The following is a 13,758-nucleotide window of genomic DNA, read 5'->3' as shown; positions in this document are numbered from 1 at the left end:
GAGCCTAGACAGACCTTTCTTTCGTCTCTTTTTCACTTTGCTGAATCGTCTTGTTCTATCTCTATCTTCCAAATGAAAATGCATTTTTCATTCCTCTTAAAACAAATTATTTCACTGAATAAAAACTAAAGACTTCCTGGTGTTGATTAATGTACACACATGTACTCAACGTCCCCTGAGAAATTAACTAGTCCAACCGGAAGGTTTGTATGTCTTTGACGCCTAAAGATATATTTCCGCTTGGTGTGACCTGACTAACTCGGCTGACATATTCAGACAAGCTAATCAAAGTCAATGGAGAGCATATGTGGATTAGGTTACATCCCAATTTAAAAAACATAATAATAATGAGGAAAGAAGGTGAACATAATTTGGCCCAATATAAATGCAAAAAGCCCATAAGGTCAAAGTTGGACTAATTAAAAGTGCTCGAAAATTGTCTGGCGCTGTAAAATTGCTGCATGTAGCAATCAATTACAAATCACAAGATGGCGTTGGGCAGTAGCAGCCAGGAAATGAATCTGTCAACACGTTTCATTATTGTCTGATAACACAAAGAAAATGAAGTTGCAAAAAAAGCTGTTATACAAGCTAGACTTGACTTGCTTATGCATTCAGTCTGTTTGATTACTTCCTATTATCCTAGACTTTTCAGGACTAACACAGAAATGAGGCTCTTTGTGAGTTTGTTTGTCAAATGGAGCAAATTACAAGACATTAGCAATTAACAAGTCTTTGGGAAACTTCTATTTCCAGCGTGTACTGGAAGCGCCAGCAATATTGTATTACACGTTGGTCAATTTCGTAGGCAAAGATGCTGCCACAGCTGTAGCACACCTGCAGTGCCATTGTGGAAAAGGAAAAAAAGAGATGATTGAGTGGAATATATTACCAGACGATGTGGTAGGGGCCGGAGCCCGGTGTCAATCACAGTCAATTAAATTTGATCATCTCACTTTAAAAGCAATGAGCTCTCCGCCATGTGGCACAGACTGTTTCACCATAAATGAGTCCAAACGCCTGGCCTTATAAAATATACGGAAGAAAAAAAATGTTGACGTGTATGATTTTGAGTAGAGAATGCAAGATGATGAAAATGTGCTGGCAAGTCAAAGGATATCTAATTTCAAGTTAAAACCACATTACTCGGAATGGATAATGTGGCGTAATGACTTTATTTATGAATTGGCTGCAATTAAAATGAATGCTTTGAAATCCTTACAGTTCCAAGATTTTGTTTTAAACAGTGTGCCTGGCATTTAGAATAAATGCTTATAGATTATAATTGGCATGGTGACACATTTGTTGGAGCTGGTTTCAATCTGTTGTTAAGGAAACGTGGACTATTTGTTTGTCCAGGATAAACAGTGTTAATTCAGTAATTAAACATCACCTACCAGCCATTTGTGCATCTACTTGTGTTGATTTTACCTCTAAGGAGCAACATCGGCTAAGACAGAGTCATCGAACAACATTTTTTTTAATCCATTTGGTTATTTTGGGAAACAATGCAATCCATATTTATCAAGTATGAGAGAGATTTAAATTACATTTTCAGCAGTAAACATTTTAATTTGTCCTGAACTTCACAAAGACTTTTTTCCAAACCTGTTTGTTTTTCATTTTCTGTGTATATAATTTTTGCATATTCTTTGTGCAAATATGATCGGATTAATGCACTCATGTATTTTTTTTGTCAATACTGTGCCAGTTGTTTTCTTATGTCTTTTCCCACAGCTGCGTGGCTGTGCCACACAGATTTTTTTTTTTTTTAATTCCAGTTAAATTAAATGCAGGATCCCATCTCTGGGACCAGCAAATAGACAAAAACAAACTACGGCAGGCCAACACGAGAACATGAAACACATGTATACAGATGATAAAATATGATGTGGATGACATCGCCTGCGATGAAAAATTAATGGTGTGAGCCAACATGTCAGCAGTAAAATGGTGACTGATGTGTGCAAGATAAAGGTCACAGATGAGGACCGCAACATCAGGTCGGGCAACAGCAAACTTCTTTAAGCGCCCTCCGCTGATCCAGTGATGTATTATTAAGTCTCTCACGTGATAAGGTACATAATATCATTTTTACCATAAAGTGAAAAACAGCATAAGCGTTAAAAATATTTTTTCCCTGCTTTCTTTTCAATGGAAGTGAAACACACCACATGGCATGCTCAGAAATTACTGTGACAAGGGTGCCCCCCTCGCAACATGCCACACGATCTGTAAGCTTGCGCATCCTTCCTGCCCTGTTTCGTTCCATCTCAAACCTATGTTGCTCATTACTAACAAGCCAATGCACATGCCTGTCATCGGGACAGTTGGCTAGCGATGAAAATATGCCCGACCGATTGCACAGAGCTCTGTCGAGTGTCACTCATACAACTCTCGCCTCAGATATCAATTGTAGGAATAAGCGATGGGGACTGAAAAGCCATTAATATCCATCGGTATTGTAGATTGTTTCAAAACAAACAAAAAAAATCCATAAGCTTAGGACCTACGCTATTGTATTGGTATTTTTCAAAGTGAATCTGTTGTATCACTTAAAGGACAACCGACACATTTTTTTTGTTTCCTTACTGACATCAGAAAAACGTTTTATAGCATCTACAATACCAGAAACACGCAGGCTGATATTTTTAGTCAAATGCAAAGCACCAATAAAAATGACTTAAAGTGTGCACAACTGCAAAATAATTGATCTGCGAATTGGGCATTTTCAGAAAGTCCCGCCCCGAGTTCGTGACGTCACTCTTGCCTTGCTCGAGAATCAAAACAATGGCTTCAGATTCGGAGAAGATGCTTTCTTGTTACTCATCCAGTTATGAATATGATTCAAATAGTTCTGAAGAGGAAAGCATAAATGTTTGCAATCGATTAAAGAAGTTCTTCCGGGTCATTTTGAGGCATCATGACTGATGTGTAGCGTCCCAGAAAATGTCCAAGATGGCGCCCAAGCTCCGTTGGAAATGGGCTGATTTGTCTGCTGGGAATTTGTGTCAGCGAATATCAAATAGTTGTCTCGGTGCAACACACAACAATTCACCATTACGTTATTTATGTGTTTTCCTTCTAATTTCGACATCCAACACGGATCAACACAGTTTTCAGACCAACAAAGTACCGCAAAATGCATTGTGTGTCGCTTTCCTGGTCAGGGGCATTCCCTCCGTGACGTGAAGTCAGGAATCGTCACCAACTCAAAAACAAGACTTCCTGAATATACAGCGCGAGTCTTAAAATGTAAAATATAGCTATATGCGGTGGAATTTTTGTAAAATACGCTCAGTAGAAGTCATTTGAAGTGATTTTACAAATTATGGACCCAACTTGTCCGGAGGCGTCGGTTGTCCTTTAACACTACATTGCACACAATTTTACAGAAACAATTTTTATTGGAGTAAAAAGTCTCACTCACTCAGTCTGGCTAAGCATGAACCTGACATCATTTAAAATCGCTCCGATTAAACCCCCGCCCCTAATTCCAGACACATAAGGATGGTTTTCTGACACTGTTGTCACCAAATCCAGTGTTAGACTTAAACATGATCACTGAACAAAGGTTTACAAATTCATTCATATTTGGGAGTGAGTGTGAATTGAACTTTCTGCCTAATAAATGTTTTTGTCAGCACGCTCATTTGGCAGTCCGTCAGTTTTGGGTTTTTTTCCCGCCACAGTGCCAGCTTTCGTGATACTTCCAAGAGAAACCAGGGCTAAAGGCACGGTCAACCAAACCCTCATAAGAAAGATGATAAAGACCTCATTTGGCTACATGCCCAACACAGCCGTCCGCACCATCAAAACGTAATGTATTATGGCAGCCTGAAGGGGGAAACAATTACAACCATGGAGTGGTTAGCTCAGTCAAGATTTGCCAGGAAGTGGTGGTGGTCCCCCAAAAATGCATGCAGGAAGGAGGAGCAGGGTGTATTTGACACATTGTATTGAATAAGTAGGAGGTCACCCTCTCAATGTCCAAACCCATTGAACATCCAGGGTTCGGACATTGAGAGGGTGACCTCCTACAAGTACCTGGGTGTTACTCTCATCAATAAACTGGACTGGTCAACAAACACGGATGCCCTAATCAAAAAGGGACAGAGTCGCCTCTTCCTACTCAGGAAACTGAGGTCTTTTGGAGTTCAGGGGTCACTCCTAAAGGCTTTCTATGACTCTGTGGTGGCATCAGCCATCCACTATGGCACAGGTGTCAAAGTCAAGGCCCGGGGGCCAAATCCGGCCCGCCACATCATTTTTTTCGGCCCGCAAAAGCAAATCAAACTTGTGAAATTCCATGATACTTGCTAAGATCCTGATCCTGTTAAGTTTTCAGAGTGTTCCTTTTGAATGGTGCTGGCATTGTGGGGGTGGGCATTGATATGATGTTGAAGAAAGCTGGTGAAAGCTGGGAAGTGAGCGATCGGTAATCGCAGTGGGGAAACAGTTTTATGGTCCACTGAAGAAAAGCCAGGGAGTTTCTTTAAATATTCGACCTCAGTCGTGTTTCTAAGTCAAATTTTGGCTGCTTATTATGGACAGTAGAACTGTTTTTTTTCTTCTTTTTGTAATTAGTTTTCTTGTTTTTTGCAATTGTACTTGAGTCATCACAAACCTGATGACAAACAATTCTTGTTCAAATTTGATGACATTTCATTGTTGTTTAAATCTGGCATAAATGAAGATGGTGGGAGGTCATAGCTGGACAGCTAAGTGAGCCCTCTCGACAATAAAAGTCAGCAGCATGATGAAGGAGTCTATTTATAATTACTTGCATAGGATGATGATAGTGGCTCATTCAAATACAAATTTCTGAGTCGTTATTGCTTCACCAAGGAAAGGGGGACTTTTGTTGTCTCTATTTGATTAAAAACTTTTAAAAAAATGAAGTGGCTGGCTTATCCACCTGTCTTGCAGTGCACTAACATAAGCCAGTTTAAAACTGCAGTGGTGAAGAGGGCCAAGGTCAGAGACACCGTTACAATTTGTGCTGACCATAAGCATTTACGATTAATTGTCTCAGGGCGAGATGACTAAGAAGTCAAACAGATATTTTGGCGGGTAATGTATTCATCGAAGACTGCGGGCAATTATTGTCTACATAAATAGGAAGCATCCCTTGCAAAACGTTGCATTGTTGATCAAAAATAAATGAATAATAATCGAAATTTATTCAATTTATGTTTCAATGTCCAACTTAATATAATTTTGTAGCCTGGTAGTTACACGGAGTACAAAAAAAGGGCTTTTGAAAAGAGGTCCTCCAAAACCGTGTCCTCTTCCGTGCTGCCTGGGCCACTATCCTGGCTGGATCACTGTCCTCATTACTGTCAGTCAGCATCAGGTTTAGCAGTGCCAAGCTCCTGCACAGCCCTCCGTCCTCTCTGCCCTGCCAGCACTTGCCTGCCTGACTGCTGCTGTTGGTTAGCATTGTAAGAACCCCTCATTCCCCGAGAAAACCTAATTACTCTCCACCAGCAACCAAGGAGACCGGCGCAGAATGGAAGCAGGAGAAAGAGGAATCATACAAACGTGCACTCCACTTACAAGAGATCGGACAATTATTCATAAAGCAAACGGGGAACAAGCATTCACAAATTGCACAATTTATCTATCAATGGAGGTATAAAGGCTGGCACAGAAAAGAAAGCAATATGTTATGAAAACAGACAAAAAAGAACACGCATGAATCAAATGCATTGACTACCCGTTAATTGGGTCACTCAGACAGTCATTCATTTGTTTGCGCTTTGCCCCCCCCCCCTCTTTTTTTTATTCATCTGGAGCAGTTTCACTATGCAAAAGAGTGGACAGGTCAGTGACTCAAAGGCAACACTTCCACAAAACAGCTAAAACTAAAACAAAGAAGAGGCCATCCGGAATAGTGTCGCACAGGAGACGACACTAAACAACAATCAAACAACAGCATTGACTGATTCAGGCTTCGATCGGTTTCTCGCGTTGCAATTTGGAAGTGGGGGGGGGGGGGGAGCCACCCGAGTGTGTAAAGTGCAGTGGCTCAAACCGAAAGGACTCAGATTTGGTGGTCATGGGAGAACCATTGTGGACAAAAATATGAAGACTGGTACAAGCTCTCAGAGAGAAGCTTGAGCCCTTCCAGAGGTGACCTTGCCACTGAATTCCCAACTGCTGTTGCAAGCAGCACTCTTAAAGAATGTAGGGACTGTCAGCACTCACAGTACTGTATTAGATACGGTACACTGTGTCTGGGCCACTGAGACTGGAGTGGTTCCAACAATTATGAACAAGACCAACAAAAAAATACATATACATGCACCTAAGGCTTTACAGTAAGATTTTCATTTGGCACAGGTGAAATTAAAATTGAAAAGGAACAAAAGATCAAAAAGGTGCCAAGTGCCCTTTATTTGCTACATTTATGCATGTATGTACTGTATGTATGTATGCATTTGAAAGGCGCTTATAAATACAACATCATCTTCTTTTCCTTTCGGCTTTTCCCTTCAAGGGGTTGCCACAGCGAATCAGTGTCCTCCATCTTCAGAGATTTGATTTGCATGTTTGTTTTGACCAAGGTTTTACGTCGGATGCCCTTCCTGACACAACCCTCTGTATTTATCCGGGCTTGGGACCGGCACAAGAAGACTTATATTCCGTTGTGGCTACAGAACAAGCAACCCTATGAACATTTGATGACGATGCTCAAAATGTGTAAAGTATATACAATTCTGTCCTGGGACGGTGTCTCTTTTGATCATTGGATATTACATTCGGAAACAGATATTAGAAATTAGGGAAATAACTCTTATCGCAATTCAACTCACGCTTATAAATACAATAAGTGTGTATGCCTGTATGCATGTGTGTATTTATGTGTGTATTATGTATGTGTGGACTGTATGTGTGTATGCACTTATTTATTTACCATATTTTTATTTATTTATGTACCATATTTTCCATGTAAAAGGTGCACCGGAGTATAAGGTGCACCGGAGTATGAGGCGCACCTTCAATGAATGACAAAAGTTTTCAAAATATATATAAATCTATAAAGGTTTTCCATATATAAGGGAAACCACAGTAATTTCCTCTGTGCTGTATAATAATTTAGGACCATATAACTGTGAGGGGTTTATGGTCTTTTCACACTTGTTTTCCATGAAAGTCACACCCTGAGAGTGATCCTTCATCTCACGGAGTGCTTATGGACAATAGCTGTTCATCTGTTTGGGAGAGGGGCATGACAAACCACCGGCTTGTGTTTGGCATGTCGTCTTTGTCTCTCGGTTACAATAGAGTATGTAAAACCCATTTCAAATCCCATTTATACAGAGAAAAACAACCAATGTCTGTTCTGTGGGATTGCCTGGTTATTTTGCAGCGACATGCCGCATCTCCTGAAATGTGATGTCAACTTTGTCGGGAACACAGTATCGTATTCATTTGGCTATTCGGGAGTCTATATGTGCTGCAGGAATGCCCTGGAATATGGGCAGAGTCGAATTAAAAATAACCTGCTTCACATGACGAATATCTGGAAGGGCTCATTGTCAAGCCGAACAAAAGATACTGATATAGCACTGTGTTCTTCAGTGAGGACTTTTGTCCTTGATTATTCTTTCAGACTGCTGCAGCTGTGGAGAGTTGGAACAGGGAAGCCGGTGCTTTTAATAAACTCCATGAGACATTCAAAGGGCCTGGCAGCCACAGAGGTTTCATTTATCCAGCAGTGAGCTGTGTCATTTAAAATAAGGATCATTTTGAGATGCTGAATATCATAATGCTAAATGTAGATCAAATAAAAGAGCAAGGTGTACGACTGGATTTGCCAGGCGGAGTAATCCTCAAAGAGGTGCCAAAGTGCACATCAGACAGTAGCTGAGCAAGGTATTGAGAGATCAAGTAAGACAGGAATATTAGAGGGCAATATGAAATATACATGCACGTATCCATGTGCCTTTGCGTGGAAGCAGCAACCCGGGGGATATATTTACTTCTCACAGCATTGTTATTAGAATTTATTCAAATACAAGGTTTGGCGCACTTGAATCGCAATGCACTGAATAGTCTTTTTTTTACGTTCAAATCAATCATAAGCCAAGTGTCCCAGAGAATGGAGTGAAGAGACTAGTCAATTTAACAGTCACACAAAATGTGTGCAATAGAGAGAGGAAATGAAATGGATAAAAAGGGGCTATGTGTGGAACGAAAAAGCAGAACTAAGACATCGCTGCCAGCCATGCTGCTTTGACAGTCTGCCGTTAAAAGGGAAGCCACAGTCACAGGTGTCAGCCCGGAGTAAAATATAGGACAGCGCTTTGACATTATGTTGTGGAATTACCTCAATCAATGCACAAGCATGCTTAGCCTTTCTCTTCAATGACATTCAAAACATACAGGTTAAGTAATGGGAAGGTTCGTGGAGGGGTAGGGGGGCTTACAAATAAAACACAAACCGTTCCGCAGAGTGTTGTCACAGCTGCCTCTATTAAGGTCACATTTATTTGTGGACAGTCTTCTTTGTGCATGCCAAAATTTCCATGAAACAACAAAAGCCAGTGCAAGAGGGATGGCGTGGGGGAAAAAGGAGGTGATGTGCAAGGAAAGATCTACAGGCAAACGCTCAGTCATTTCATTTTGAGAATAAGGCAAATCATCCTCCACTGAAGTGGTCGCAGTCTTATAAGGCTGAGCCGTGCCGTGTTCGCACACGACTCCACCGTGGGAAAACTAAAGTGGTGGTGGCAAAACAAACAAATAAATAAATAAATGTGGAATTGCTTGAGCACGTTTCCAGACCACATTATACTCAGCTCTGACATTCTCTTCCACTGCTTCTTTGCTTGTCTGCATTTACAGCTTAATGATCACGGTCGGGATTGTTAAACTTTCATTTGTATGCAAAATAATTTGTAGTAAGGAATAAAGGAAGGAAGAGCATTACACAAACAAACAAAAAAATATGGGAACGGCTGCATCAACATAAACCATCAGAGTGAATAGCTTTCACTTATATTTACAATGAGGAAATAAAAAGTGAGATTATATAGACATGCCATATATCACATGGTCATGTCTTGTCTCTCAGCCAAAGTGCGTGCAGCATCTCCTTGCAAGCGCCTCCAGCTTGCACAATATAGTTTTAATACACGTGACGCAAAACACAAACTAGCTATATAAGAAAATACGACGCCATCAATTGGGAATTTGTATAGTCTGTCGGTGGCCGTGCCTTTCAGGGATGGTGACGCTCTCATATGTCAATGACGTCACATTACAGAATGAGGGCCTCGGCGTTGTAAAAGAGCGATGCGGGAGCCTGATATTGAGCGCCTAATTGCTTTTAGAGCATCTTTCAAATCGCCATCAATACATGCTGACACGACGAATGCTGTTGGAGTTTTAATAATAATTTCAATTCTCATAATTTAAACAGGACTGCTGGCTTTTTGCAGAAATCCCATCGCCTATTTTAAACTCATTCACTGTCAGACATCAAAAAAAATATGTCCACTCCAGTGCCAGGGTTTTTGTCATTTTCACTCAAATTCCAGGAATCACAGAATATTACGTTTTAGGACTACATAAACCTTCAACACAACGTAAGAATCACTCGCTGTGACTTTTTGTTGTCATATTAATTGCTACTTGTTTATTTTTGTTTTCTTTTACTTCAAAATGGCGCCGCGAGAGTGGCTGCCCTTCCAGCAGCTCCTGTATTTTTTTTTTCTACTTCTTTCTTTCCTTTCCTCTTCCTGTCATAACTTTGCTGCTGTGAAATGCAAATTTCTCTACTGTGAGATGAATAAAGGTACATCCAATCCAATCAAAGAAATCTTACACTCTTCTTTCATCAGAAAAAAAGTTAATTCCTAAATTATATGGATGTTGAGTAATATGAGTTGCAAGTGGGGGTGGCTATACAAAAAGAAAATGCCGCCCCCTTGTTGAAGGGAAAACACATTGCCAGAGGTCTGATCAGCGCTTTATCGGCACCCCCCGCAAGAAAAACCAAAACCCGTACAAATTCAGGAATGGCGTTCTACGTCATATTTTCAATTTCCGAATAAATTTGGGAATGGCAGTGAATGAGTTAAATGAAACAATTGTTTTGAGTCCATGGTTAATGCTGACCTTTAAATGAAAGGTGTTGGGTTGATTCATCAGGCCCATTCCGTGGCGTTTTCAGCAAACTAGACGAGGCCTCAAGTTTGTGTCATCAGAAGCCTTTCTGCACATCTGAATACCAATTTACTGAATCTGACAAAACAACGCATAGAAGAACTGCAATTGAAGATGACAATGCTATTTGGAACAGGGGTTGTACAGGCTAGTCGACGAAGTGCGTTTGTCAACTTTACTCCTCCACACACTCATATCGGCTCATGACGATGCTGCTGTGTTTGAATGCATATGTTCCAATTATTTTCTGGTGTATAAGGCGCACCGGAGATGAATGGTGTGTTTTCAAACTTTTTCCATATACAGTAAAGTCTCGTTATATCGATATCGGATATATCGATAGTCCCGGTTATATCGATACTATTTCTATGCACGCACGGAGAAAATTACATGCAAACAGGGTCGGATATATCGATAGTCCCGATTATATCGATATTTTTTCGGACTCCCTTGAATATCGATATAATGAGACTTTACTGTGTCAAGTGCACCGGACTATAATGCGCACCTTCAATGAATGGCATGTTTAAAAAGGTTTTCCATATATAAGGCACGCCACATTATAAGGCGCTGTAGTCAAGGTTGTGTTTTCATTTTATTAGTGGAAGACCGTCAAGGCCTGCAAAGCCTTCTCTGCTGGCCTAAAAATATCTGAATCATGGACTTATTTATGGTTATTATATTTTGTCCATGAATTCTCATTAAATAATTCCAAAGCGTCTTTCAATGCTTTTTCCCTAATTTGCTGCTTCCACATGTATTTTTTCATATTTAAGTATTTAACCAATCACATTTCAGCCGTCATTTGTTACCAGGGTCAGAAATCTACCTGGGTGATTTTACAATCATTTCTGCAGGCCCTGCCGCATCAATTGTCTATCAAACTGTTGCTCAAACCAATCAGATTTTGAGTTTGCAACCCAAAATTGGAACCAACGCCTTCTTGAAGGCGCTAGTCAACGGCAGAGTTTTCTTGAACCATAATTGTCGAGTGACTAGCAAAACTGCTCTGATCACAAGTCGCTAGTGACAAGAGCATACTGGCCAGAGCTAGCACACTGTATCGGAAGTATGTGCATAAGCAAATATATTGTGTTGATTTAATTGCAGTTTTCTCAGAGAAGAAATGGATTTGGTTAGAGATGTACTGTTTGGTTAGAGATGTACCATTTTCAAGACAGACACTACTGAAGGCCTAGCGATGAAATCAACGGCCCGCCACTGCATTTTATAAATCCATGCATGGCCCATTCACTACTTCTACAGGGGGAAATGGAGTCATGGCTACTGACAGTAGTTGTGAGGCCTTTTGTGGCTCAATATTACTTGACATATAAAGTGCAGGGTCATATTTTGAAGAAAATGGAGGCTTTTGGGTGCGCTTTATACACCGGAAAATACGGTACATTCAGTGAATGAGCCGGCCATTGTCACTCAATATAAACATGCTACTATACACATAGCTATAGCACGGTCTTGAATGATCATTTTCAGATGTACTCTCGAGATACATTTGATCTGCCTTTCTTATGCTGAATATTCGAGATAAGATTCAGAACCGTGATGGGTTTCTGGAGAACAGCTTGTATTTCTCAAGGATGTTTTCTATCATGCGCACAACCCGAGGTTGTCCTCCGCCCTTTGTGACCTTGACAAAGCTGAAATACGCTGATGGCCGCCAACAAGCCAGATCACAGAAATCAAACATCGATACAAGCTGCCAATGCACGACTAGAAACAGATGCTTTGTGGCTGATTTTCTATTCTTCAACGTTTTGATACAGGTATGCCCAGAAATCCTTTTTTTCCTTTCTATCTTCTTTCTATTCAAAGTTAGGTACTTGCAAGGTTTTCTTCTGAATAGTTGCTGCCAAAACACTTTTGCCAGCGCCTTCCTCAGAGCGGAGGTGTCCGCGTGTTTGGCCACGGGGAGCAACGCCGTCTGATCCAAGTTGTTTTTCCCCGTGATCCTGTCATCTCGGTGCAAACACCTTCACTTGTTTACAGCCAAATGTCCTCTGCGTTCACCTTCACTTCCTGTTTGTTTCCAACATTAGTCTACGTGCCGCACATAATGCAGCGGTTTACTGTACTGCAGCTTTCGGCAGCCAAGGGGTCATTGCCATGGTTACCGATGAGGTCACCGGTAGCTGTGAGATTGGTGAGTGACGATTGGACACGTGGCAATTGCATTCGCGACGTCCCGTTTCGCTCGCGCACCTGCTGAATTGACTTCCTCTAAAACTCGAAGCGAGGCAAATCCAACGAAGGTTGAGAACCGTCAAGCAGGTTGGCGGAGAGCGGTGAAGCAAGGGGGACAAAATAGTTTCAAATGCAAAATATGTGGGACATTCGTTCTTAATATGAATACGCCAAACTTCAGAGGGTCGAAAGAAAGACAAGAGTTAAACATCCCAATAGTGAAACATAAAAGTGGCCTGCGACAGCTTTCACACTCATCTAAGGGGGAGGCGGTTGAAAGAGGGCATGTCTACAAAGCCCACCACCGTACTGCAGCACCATCTGTACACGTTGCATATTTAATTGTCAATAGAGATGGTCAAGACCAGCAATCAAGAGAAATGATAATATGCATCATGAACATCAGCCCCAGTGTGATTAGAGTTTTGTCTCTGTACTAATTGTAACGCGGCTTATATGAATCCATTCCTTTTGACTTTGAATACGAAAGAAAAGCACAGACGGTGAATGCATTTCATATTTGTCAATGCAGAAGACAATTCCGTTCCTCATTAAATCTTCTTATATACCCAGCCATTCATGTCATCAAAAATTCCACAAGGACGTGCGCCACAAACGCTGCACATATTGGACAGGACATTGTGTGTATTCGACATTCTTTCAGCTTTTTTATCATTTTTTTCCTCACAGCCAAGTCAAACAATGGTTGCACGTTAGTCTCCAAATTCAAATAAATCAATTTCCCCGAAATGGTTTTATTCCCATACAATAGCTTTGAGTGGGAGCATAAAAACGGTGATGATAAAAAGGAGAGATATTTTTAAATGTGCAGAGCAGAAAAAATGCGGGAACAATGGAGCCAGACGAGGTATTTCTCTAAAGCAAACAGACAACCACTGACTCTTTGAATCTGCCGTGTGGCCACAGAAAATTACGGATGGTGGTGACACGAGACATAATCATTTTCTTCTAGGAAGCACGGTGACCAATTTATTCTTCTTACCTTAGGCTGGGCGCGACGTGGAAAGGCAACCTTAGGATCAATCTGTAGGGGGGAAAAGGGGAAAAAAGAGCTTAGACGTCAAAATATTTTAAAAGCATTAGATTGCTTATTTTCTAATGACACATAAATGGCCAGAGTGCAATCAGTGACCTGAATGAATATACAGAAGAAAAAAATGGCATTTCAAAGCAACAAATTCATTATTCAGAAGATTCAAATGTGACTTTTTACTAACTCATCAAAGCATTTAAAAGGTTCATAAAGGCTGCAAAATCAACTTGCATTCAGCGATGAGGTCATTTTAGTAGAAAGTAGAAAACATTTTGTTAAACTAAGGCTGCATTCAAAATGGAATTAAATCACAATAACAAATTAAG

The 13,758-nt window shown here is 40.7% G+C and overlaps 1 protein-coding gene across 6 annotated transcripts in view; it reads right to left on the bottom strand.

Moving 5' to 3' along the window:
• The window catches only part of msi2b (musashi RNA-binding protein 2b), a 259,883-nt gene that overhangs the window by 227,402 nt on the left and 18,723 nt on the right, over positions 1-13,758 (bottom strand). For all 6 annotated transcript variants that reach the window (XM_089016911.1, XM_089016914.1, XM_089016913.1 and 3 more), the window contains exon 5: positions 13,382-13,423. In XM_089016911.1, the coding sequence (XP_088873037.1) occupies positions 13,382-13,423 (42 nt within the window). The remainder of the gene's footprint in view (positions 1-13,381; positions 13,424-13,758) is intronic.

The sequence above is a fragment of the Hippocampus bargibanti genome, linkage group LG16 (genome assembly GCF_051943395.1).
Source record: "Hippocampus bargibanti isolate YZ-2025 linkage group LG16, ASM5194339v1, whole genome shotgun sequence".
NCBI classification, from domain to species: domain Eukaryota; kingdom Metazoa; phylum Chordata; class Actinopteri; order Syngnathiformes; family Syngnathidae; genus Hippocampus; species Hippocampus bargibanti.
The sequence above is the reverse complement of the archived record's forward strand: the minus strand, read 5'-3'. Positions and strand labels throughout refer to the sequence as shown.